General features: G+C 32.7%; 1 protein-coding gene across 1 annotated transcript; it reads right to left on the reverse strand.

Annotated features, from left to right (window-relative positions):
• Nucleotides 1-8,278: 8,278 nt before the first annotated feature.
• On the reverse strand, nucleotides 8,279-10,415 carry LOC127081600 (cytochrome b5). The gene is made up of 4 exons (XM_051021844.1): nucleotides 10,271-10,415; nucleotides 9,950-10,051; nucleotides 8,827-8,893; nucleotides 8,279-8,737 (listed from the first exon to the last, which is right to left on the reverse strand). Exons 2-4 carry the CDS (start codon nucleotides 10,034-10,036, stop codon nucleotides 8,490-8,492), a joined length of 402 nt encoding a protein of 133 aa, XP_050877801.1. The 5' UTR covers nucleotides 10,037-10,051; nucleotides 10,271-10,415; the 3' UTR covers nucleotides 8,279-8,489.
• Between the last annotated feature and the right edge of the window lie 952 nt (nucleotides 10,416-11,367).

Below are 11,367 nucleotides of genomic sequence, written 5' to 3' on the forward strand. Positions count from 1 at the left end.
GTTTTTAGGATGAAGTCTGCTCATTGGAGACTAAAAAACTTGTTGGCTACAAGCTAAAGAGATTTAGTCCGAAGTTGAGATGCTATGAACACCATGTTGAAGTTACAACTAGGATCAATCAGGGTCTCGTTTTAAAAAGTATTGTCAATATTGAGCATCGGTATAACACTCCATTCTATATCAACTTGCACGATTTTGTTTCAAGACAGTGTATACAACATATTGAAAAGGAATTAGAAAGGGTAAAATTTATTGGTGCAAGCCAAGATGCATGTGGTTGCTTCATTAGAACAACACATAGATTACCGTGTGCTTATCAACTTGCCAGTTTCCAGATACAAGGCAATCCTCTTCCTTTAGAACCAATTCATATTTTTTGTTAAAGAAATTAAACATTGAAGAGTTTGATGTTAGTCATGAAGAAGTGGTACACAATTAGATTTAGAAGCATAGTGTGAAGAGTTGAAGACATATTTCAGTACTTTGGATATTATAGGGCAGAGAGTGTTGAAGAAAAAAGTATGAGAACTAACACATTCAATCATAAATTCTATGTATCCACCTCCAGTGAAATACATGCCAAAATGGGGATTTAAGAAGATAAGAAAGGGTGAAAATAATGGCGTGCATCGTGATCCTTAAGAGTGGGAGTATGGTGAGGGCTCGCAGGGGAGTCAGACTACAAAGAGATCATGCACGAAATCAACGGAAGTCAACCGTCAAGTATGCCGACTAGAAGTCAATTGTCCATTGCATCTTCGAGAGATGTTTACTTGTCTCAGTTTCCTTACATCTATACAGTGATGACATTGTTGATGTGGGTGACGATGGAAATTGTGGTTTTCGGGCTATTGCAGTTTTCCTTGAATGGGGTGAAGAGTCATGGTCTTTGACTTGGACACAGTTAGATACTCAAGTTCATCAACACCCTCAATTGTTTTCCAATTTGTTATATGACATGGTCTTTATAGTTAGGAATGTGTTACAAGTAGACCACTTTGGTGTCCAAGGTATTGATAAATGATGACGATTTCTAATATGCGTTACCCTATTGATTGTAGATACAATGTCGTATTTGTATCCCTATCAAAGAGACTTAACATCACATTTTCTCTTTCTTACCTTAGCTCCACATATGTATAAGAGCAGGCATAAAATCATTGTCGATTTTTTCAACGACAATCATTGGGTCCAGGTTAAGTTGAAACCTGATTGTCCATTGCCTCCTGCCAGTGATCATTGAAGACAATACTATACTAAAAATGCAAAAGCATGAGAATCAACATATGCATGACGTATTAGGCATTGAGAAGATGAAGTTATGAACTCATCCTAATTTATTTTGTATTCTTGTACGTATCACATTTTTTATTATATGTATGTATTTTATCGGTTAATTTTTGTATCGAATTAGCTATGCAGGAAAAAAATGAACAAGTTTCATTCATTGTATACCGAAAATGTCTCAATTTCCAAAATTCTGTGACAAATACCAAAAATTCCATAATTTCCGGAATTTTGTTGTAATTCTCAGAAATTTTTGAAATTGATGATACTTTTGATTTTATTGCAATAAAAAATGTAATTTTTGAAAATTTTCGATACAGACTCAATATTTCTGATAAAACTTAGTATATTTAAAAAATCCCGGTATTTGATAAAAAGGTATAACGATACAATTGCTCTAAATGTAGGGGTGCCCGGTTTTATTGGGGTGACAAGTTAAATGCTCCACATATTCAAACTCTGCAATTTAAAACGTAAATTATCAAAAACAACTCAAATTGTTTGTAAATTTGAAATCTGATAACTTTGATTTCAGAACTGTTTCAACGTAGATGATACATTCAAATGAATTCGTATAAGTTTGTGTCTTTCTCCCCTAATTTCAAAATTTGTCTTGATAGGTGGTTGTTGAAGGCGTAGCAGTTTGGGTTGCAACTTGTTGTGATGCTTTAACTTGTTGCTCAACAATATTCATTTCTTGTGAGTATTCAAACACTTGTTGTTGTTGAGGATTCATGTTGTTTGTTGAAGGAGATGAAGTTTGAAAAGAAGTTGCAGAGAAGTTGAAGGTAAGGGTTTATGTAGGTTGTGAGAGTGAAAAGTGTGAATGTGGGAATCGTGGTAATAGATATACATAGTTCAAAACACATGCAAAACAACAGTGTTAGATTAAGAGAGGACAAAAGTAATTATGATTGCTAAAATCTGAGTTGGCAAGCATGAGGAGAATTAAATGTAGCTAATGATGGTTGTCTAATCTCAAAAATATGCACACTGCTCGGGGGGATCTCAATAGTTTGGCTCTTGAGTTCTGAGCTAGACAGGTGTCTAGAAGATCCAAAGCCACGCGTTTGAGAGACCACGCGTTGATATTTCTGGAGTCAGGAATACCAACAGGTTTCTGACTCAGAGGTTTCTGATCCAGATATCTTCTAACTTGTAGTAGTATCGGAACTAGAATCAGATAAAGAACATATGTTTGAGTCAGAGTCTAGTTAACATTAGAGAGGATAATCGCATGTTCAGATTCATTCTGGGCAATCTGCCATATTCAAATGTTTCAGAATGAAGAGAAATCTATCTTCAGCTAAGAGTTTTGTAAAGATATCAGCACATTGATGGTCTGTATCTATAAATTTTAAAATGATTATCCCTTTCTGAATATAGTCTCTGATAAATTGATGTTTAATTTTTATGTGTTTCGCTCTAGAATGTAAAATTGGATTCTTACTTAAACATATAGTAACAGTATTGTCAAAAGATAGGGATGTTACTCTCATAAATCTGAAAGTCTTCAAGCTGATTCTTCATCCAGAGAATCTGAGTGTTGCACAGTGAAGCTGAAATGTATTCTGCTTCTGCAATTGCAAGTGCAATGGTTGATTGTCTTTTGCTTGTCCATGAGATGAGGTTTCCTCCCAGAAACTGATGTTTCCCAGATGTGATTTTGCATTCCAACCTGTCTCTAGCGAAATCTGCATCACAATACCCAGAAAGCCTATACTCTGATGTTTTCTTATACATCAGGCCAAGGTTAGATGTTCCTTTCAGATACCTAAGGATCCTCTTAACAGCAGTTAAGTGAGATTCCCTTGGATCTGACTGAAATCTAGCACAAAGACATACGCTGAATAATATATCTGGACGCGTAACAGTTAGATAGAGGAGAGAACCTATCATACCACGATGGAGTTTCTGACAAACCTTTTGACTTACCTCTTCTTTCTCCAGAATGCAAGTAGGATGCATGGGAGTCTTGGCTGGTTTGCTTTCTGACATGTCAAATTTCTTCAGAATATCTTTTATGTATTTGCTTTGATATACATACGTGGCTTTCTAATGTTTGGTTGACTTGATACCACAAATAACCGGAAAACAAATTTAAAATTCAAAGTATCAGTCAAATTCGGAGATGCATATCCGGACCACGCCAAACTTTGTCTGAGATGTATATTGATCGGAAAAATAGCAAGTGTACTATTTTTACCGATGTAGTAATAAGGAGTTTTATTTCCAAGTATCGATCTCAAGGATTACATAGGAAATACTTATTTTAATTTGATTCTATCAGAACAAAAAGATAATGGTTTGGTTGTTTTGGAATTTATAATAGTAAACACAAAAATAGTAAAAATAATTGATTAAGATAAAAGATGCTAGGGTGAGTGGTTGAGTTAACCGGTTATGAATTCAGTCCCGATTTCCTTAATACATATGAAACATTTAATCACCTAACCTCAGAATGTTCTTACTTAAGTCCTTAAGGAAGAAACTATTAAACTACCAATTCTTACTCAAATGTCCATTCAATTAATCATTGGTTTTAATCATACAAAATATCAAGGTTTACGGTGATTTACGAAAGTTACTAGTCCTAGATGATGCATTCATAAACCCAATTGTGTGAAAACCCTACCAATCACAATCCTGTTATTGGAAGTCATAGATTAATTTGTATTTGTCCGATACAAAAGCATAATAACATCACACAATTGAATTGAAATACGTAACATAGTAATCAAGAAATCATTGGTTCAAATTCATAGCATACGATAACATTAGGACCACCCCCTAGCATCAGGGGGTTTAGCCTCTCATAGTACTTAAAGAACTCATAAAGTAAAGATTAGACATTACAAAGAATTATGAGAGTTTGATCTTCAATGGTTGATACCCTTGAATCTCGTCGTCTTCAAATCCGTCGTATTCGCTATCTTCTCCAATGCAATGCTTTCGTTCGTCTGTCAAAAGGTCCCTTCTTCTTTCTCTTCCAAGCCTTCTTATAGCTTCAGATGATTCTCTTCCAAGCTAAAGGTCCAAACTACCCTTAATGAGCAAAATCGGTTCACACAACAAAAATTAGATTTTCCAAACTACGTTCAATCAACACGGCCGTGTGGTGGCACACGGGTGGCCGTGTTGTTCTTCAGCATTAATTATTTTCAGCATAAGTTACAGTGGCAACAACACGGGCCGTGTCCCTACACACGGGTGCCCGTGTTAATGCACTATTTTAATCAACACGACCGTGTGGTGGCACACGGGTGGCCGTGTTGATCTCTGTTTTCTGCTCCCTCTCTGCTCTGCTTGATCAACAACACGGGCAGTATTGTGGCACACGGGTGCCCATGTTGACTTGCTGTTTTTTCATATTTTTGTCCTTCAGAGTGTCCAGAACTTCATCATTCTTGCTTTTAAACCTGTAACAATGACACTACCAAACGAAGCATAAACGAGATCTTTTTTGACATAAACTCATAATCGAATGCAATGCAATACCATACCAACTAAACATGCTAATTGACTCAAATGCAACTAAAAACAAACATAAATCTTACCAAGGTGATGAAAATATGTCGGATTAGCGGCGGGAATTCAATGGAAATGGTGACCGATCATATATCCAGACTCACATTCTTTTTTACAGCTCAAAAACCAGATTAATTCAAGGAATAAGGGATGAAATGAATGAACTTTACCTGTAATTCCAGCTTCTTTTTCTCCCTTTGATGTGATGAAGTACAACAGTCATGTTTTAGTGTTGAAAAGTTGATTGAGAATGAGAGAAAATTTTTAAGTGTTTTAAAAAATGGAGTTTATTTTCAGTACGAAGATGACGATCATGCAAGGTGGTGTTTTATCTAATTTTTTGCTTGACATTTATGGATACACATCTCTGAAAATATCACTGAGTCGATAATTAAATCAGCTCAGTGAATAAAAAACCATTAATTAGTACAGAGGTTATTTCAGATACGCATCTCCGAATACATCCAAATAATATGCGAAAATGCATCTTTGAACCATATTTTATTCAATATGAGATGGATCTCATAAAAACGAAGTCTGAGATGATTTTGTGTAAGTTCGAAAATGCATCTTTGGATGCATGAAGAATATTTGAATTTCTAAGGATGTGTGACGCACCCTTAAGAGTAGAATAAGCACCCCTTCTTATTATAACGGGGCATTATGGGCTAAATTATATTTTGAATTGAAACAAAGATACAATAGACAAAGAAACAAGAATTATGGCATGTAGGAGCTTATACATTTTGGATAAAAAGTTAATTTCCATAACCAATTCATAATTATATATAATTCATATATTATAATTGGTTATTAATCATAACTGAGTTTTATTTTTTTAAATAGTTATAATTAAGTTATTAGTATATTACATTTTAAACTAATTATAATTAGTTTTGATTTAAATTTTATTTAAAATAATTTATTTTCAAGAACATTTTATTTTTAGAATTTTTTTCTAAAATAAAAAAAAAAGTAAACCATTTATTTATTTGAAACAATTTTTTTTTAAAAGAAAACTTTTTCCATAAATAAAAAAAATCATATATTTTGTTTTTCAAAAAATAAATTTGTTTAAATTTAGAAAAAAAATTATTTTCAGAAACAAAATTTAAAAAAATCGTATGTTTTGTTACTTGAATTTTTTTCTAAATCCTTTTTTTATATTTTATTTTAAGAAAGAAATTTTAAAAAATAAATTAGGAAAAAAACTTTTTTTGAAAATTTGTTTTTACAAAAGAATTAATTTAAGACACTTTTTGTGATTTTTTAAAAATATATTAATTTAATTTTTTATTTTGAATATGGATGTCTAAAATATAGATTTTGTTAAAATCTTATTAATAACGTTTCAAAATATGGATTTAGTTAAAACTAAACTAATAATTAGTCGATTTTTAATAATCAGATATAGATAATCCAAATAACCAATTAATTTGAACACCTTTAGTCTGGATAAAACATTATAACGGGAGTTAACCTATATAGTCCTATAGCTTGAATGTTTGGATAAAACATTATAACATGAGTTAATCTGTATAGTCCTATAGCCTGGATATAACATTATAACAAGAGTTAATCTATATAGTCTTATAGCCTGAATAGAACATTATAATTGGAGTTAATCTACATAGTTGAACCCATTTAATAGGCTGAGACTGGTTATTGAAGTTGCAGAGAGTACTAAAAAGGCATTAATGATCCATATCAAAGAACATGAGCAACATCAATTTCTAGGAAAATTCTCACACTCTGTGTGGGTCGCACCTTTGAAACTTCAAAAATGTCTTCAAATTTTTTTGGAGATGTATCTTCGAACGTTCCAAAACCTATTTTTACCAAAATTTAGTTCATAGATGCATTTGCGAAGATACATTATGGAAAGAATGGAAGAGTTCACTAAATTGAACGAGTTTGAAAGAGAATTAAATAAGAAAAAATTGAAGGAAGAACCGGTATTAGATTTATGCAGTGACATCTTTTAAAACATTTTAGATTATAGCCGATACATTTTTCTGAATGTATTGGCGTCTTGATACGATTTAATTATTAAATAATATATATATATATATATATATATATATATATATATATATATATATATATATATTATATATATATATATATAATTTATAAATTTTATGGTTTGTATTTATTGTTTTTGCATACACAGGTTTTAGTATGAATCGGTTTCAGAGTTTAACCAGAGATGCATCTCTGAAAAGTGACCTGGTGTCATGATAAGGTTTCTAAGGTCCAAAATAACTCAATACTTGTATAAATAGGATGTCTCTTAACCCATACTCTCTACAAAACACACAACAACTAGAGAACTGGTGTCATGATAAGGTTTCTAAGGTCCAAAATAACTCAATGCTTGTATAAATAGGATGTCTCTTAACCCATACTCTCTACAAAACACACAACAACTAGAGAACGAATGCATATCCCCGCCTTGCATATGTGTATTTCAATGGTGCAAAACCCCAATTTCAATTTCAGATATGCGACGACATACTTCTCGTCGATCTAAAAACCAAACTGAATACTCTCCTGCGATATTGGAGAATTGTCAAGCTGGAGTATCGTTCACCATCGCATGACAGCGAAGGAATTATACAGTTCACCAACTTTGATCTTAGGACGCATGAAGATATACATGTCATATGAGGAGTACATTTTACCGTTATACGTCAAAGAGTCTGATTGAAGTGGATGCGAAGATTGAAAGATCCACCGACAATATAATCAATATGTTGCAACGTCCTGAATTATCCGTTTATAACAATATGTAATGTTAAATTTATTTTAACAACTACCTATAATTTAATGTCAAGTTGATTTTGTTTCTAGATCTTACTCATATTATCTTTGTTTTTGGTTTGAAATCTCTTAGCTACTTTTGAATATACATCTCCAAAATATATTTAGAAAACATAGGGAGATACATCTCCGAACTAAAATTAGATATAATTGAAGTGTCTCACTCGTTGGTTCGTTAGTGTTCTACTAAAATTAGATATAATTGAAGTGTCTCACTCGTTGGTTCATTGGTGTTCTTTTTTTTTAGAAAATAGATACATCCAGAGATACATCTCAAAACTGAGGGCATTTTTTTACTTTTCGTCGCCAAGGTTTGGGACAACATAGAAGACTAATTGTCAAATTGTATAAGGAACACTTGTGAAATATTGGTTAGTGGGCTCTGCAACATTGCTGCAGTGGCTCTAATGGCGGAAGTGCATAATGAATGTAACTAAAAGCATAGATCTAATTGCTCAAAAGTATCTTGCTCTTTTCATGTCCATAAACAAGAAAAAAATAAGGAGGAAAACATGAAAAGTACCGTCATTTTAGAGATAGAGGGAAAGGCAGAGTGCAGTTCCCACACTAAAGTCAGAGGATCCTCCTCCTAGAGTGATCCTTGAATAAAGGCTTGAGAAAATATTATCGAAACAGATGCTAAATGAAGAGATATGAAATTCACCATTCAACATTATTAGGTTCCTCTGTCACAATGACACCAGTACCATTTACCAAAAAGTGGTAAAACATTATCATCTAGTTATTGCTCAAGACACCAAGAAGAAACTAAACACTGTCTTTTAAATGACCCACTATAAATAGCTAACAAACCCCCTTCACAAGGGTGCATCATGATGATAAAGAAGGAACTACTCTTTGGTGTAGTTTCTGACAACAAAGGCTAAGCCCAAAATCAGGAGAGGCACCAGGAACTGCAAAATCTTGATCACGAATTCTGAAGTCTTGTCAGGATTGTACTGAGATTGCTGAGGCGGAGTGTAGGAGCGCTTTAGTGGCACAGTTGCTGGATCAATCTCGCCGATGTAGTATTTGTCCATCATTTCTCTAGCAGAATCACTGTGTCCCACATCTTCAAAATCATTGGTTGCATCTTTCCCTGTAATCCAAACAATACAGTACAATCAATATGGTTATCCTGGGTGCTTTAGTGATATACCCTTCGAATGCTATAAATTATATTCATACCTGTTGCAGACAACAGAACCTCGTCGCCTCCAGGATGATCCTCCATAAAAGGGGTGACATCATACACCTAACATGGTTGAAGAACATAAATTTGTTACCAAGATAGAAATTAAAATTAAAATTAACATTATCACATGCTAAAACTATGCAGTAAAATATTTTGTCTTTGGCCTAATGTTGACCATTCAGGCCCGCATTTTGTAGGGAATTTGAATAGCTTCAAAATTGGGAGCAGGTAATGTTTAAAATAGTCAAAGTGGTTTCCTTCTGCTAGATTTCCAACTAGCTAATGTATTGTAGGAAGATGGTTTAGGGGAAAGCAGCATTAAAGCACATCACAAGGACGATTGGGGTATATATGAATACCATAGCCAATAAAAGCATCTAAATTCTAAGCTAATATCGCCGAAACTGATTCCCAATTAGTTCTCTAATGTATATAAACTTTATATTTGATTGTTGCTATGGCATTTTCCCTATAGCTAAGTGGGTATGGCATTTTCCCTAGTAGCGCGGTATGGTTCCTTAAAGTCACAATTTAGCTGCATTCACGCATTCAGTGTATTCTTGGTTGTTGGATTGAGATTAAATGGTCAAAATTTGAAGTTCAATCTTTTTGTTAGAAACAAATTAAATTTTACATTTAAATTTAAACCATTGGATCTTGATCCAACAAACGCAGATACTCCGAATGTGTGAATGCGGCAACTTATGAATGCAGGGAATTTGATTTCCACATTTAGGTTCTTGGCTGCTTCATTTTAAGGGTAGGTGACAGTCCTCGTTAAGTTCTGGGAGGACCGTTTGGTAGGGAGATTCCTCTTTTCATGTCGCCTTTGTTTGACATTTATGTGAATATCTACTTTAGATTTTTTGTTCTTTAGTTTTCTAGTTTTTGTTGTTTGATGATATGGAATCTTACAATCTTTATCAAATCTTACAAAAAAATAAATAAATAAACAATTATTATTCAGTCAAACATGTTGCATAAAATAAGATGCACAAGATCCAGAAAATAAACTCAGACATGCATGAACCCTATCAAACTTCATCTTCAACAAAAATAACCAAACGAAGCATTCAATTACCAAAATAAACCATTCATGAGAAGAAAAAAACAGACCTTTCCAGAAAGAATAAGCCAACAATCTTTGGTCTTGCTATGCTTTGCAACCTCTTCGAAAGTGTGAACTTTTGGATCTGAAGCCATTTTTTAATTCTTTCACTGCCAATAATTCAAAGCAAAAATAAAACCCAGAAAAATTATAGTCAAACCCCCAAATCAATTTCAATCGAAAGGGAACATCAAATCAAATCATTCATTACAGAAAAAAATAAATCAATAAACAGAATCAAAAAAGAAAAAGCATGATAGAGAATTGTTAAAAATGGATCGTGAAAAGCGCAGAGGGAAAAGAGATTGTGAAGAGTCAAAAAGAGTTACCACTTCCGGTTCTTGGCAGATTCTGGAGTGTCAAATCTCTTCACTCGGGTGGTGGTGGTTGGCGATTAAGCATGTGCCTACTTATAAATCTTCACCAATTTCATTTGGCTATAAAATTGCCCTTGTGGTTTATTCGTATTACAAAATTGCCAATATAAATTTCATTTACTACTATAATTGTTTGTGACGTGAAAGAAATGTTTTCTTCAAAAAATCGTAAAACAATAAAATGAGTGTTACTTTAAGTAATAAAGTTTAGGTTTAAATACTCTTTGTTCTCTAGAAAGTCTTTGTTCTCTAGAAGTGAGATAGTTTTTTATTTTTGTTTCTTTATTCTTTTTTCTTATGAATTTCTATATTTTATTTTTCGGTTGATTTTAGTTTATTAAGATAAAATTTATAGGAAAATTCGAACAAAAATCTTTAAAAATAAGATATAAAAACTCCAACAAAAAAAATCATAAAGATTAAAATCAAACATTCGCTAATTTAAAGGAATCAATAGACTATTTTAACCTAAAATTTATTTTAAAAAGAATATAATTTTTAAAGAAATAAAATTAACGTTAATATAAGAAAAAAAATAATCAATTTGAAAGTCAATAATATATATAAAAGTGGGGATCAACTTATTTCAAGAGTAAGTTTTTTTAGTTTACTCCAAATTATATTCTTTAAATTGAATCTAATTTTAGGGTTAATTAAGTAAAAAAGATAATTTAATTATTATATTAGATTCAATTCAAAGACTGTGATTTAGAGTAAGTTAAAAAAATTTACTCTTTGAGTAAGTTAATCCTATATATATATATATATATATATATATATATATATATATATATATATATTATTTTGTAAAGGTTCTCTCTAGGGCGATGGTCATAAGACACCCTCAAGAGAGGCAACACTATTACGACACCCTCAGGGAGGTACCCCCTCGCTCCCCAGATACTTCCCTGTCGCCTAGCCGTGGAAAACGTGAGATATGACATTCTTGGGTAGAGAGAAGTCATGTTTAGTAACTGACCATTGACCAGGTGGGCAATGGTTCTTCCAAAAAAACTAGGCCTAAAAGGCCTCTATAAATACTCACTACT

The sequence above is a fragment of the Lathyrus oleraceus genome, chromosome 5, assembly GCF_024323335.1.
Source record: "Lathyrus oleraceus cultivar Zhongwan6 chromosome 5, CAAS_Psat_ZW6_1.0, whole genome shotgun sequence".
In the NCBI taxonomy this organism is placed as follows: Eukaryota; Viridiplantae; Streptophyta; class Magnoliopsida; order Fabales; family Fabaceae; genus Lathyrus; species Lathyrus oleraceus.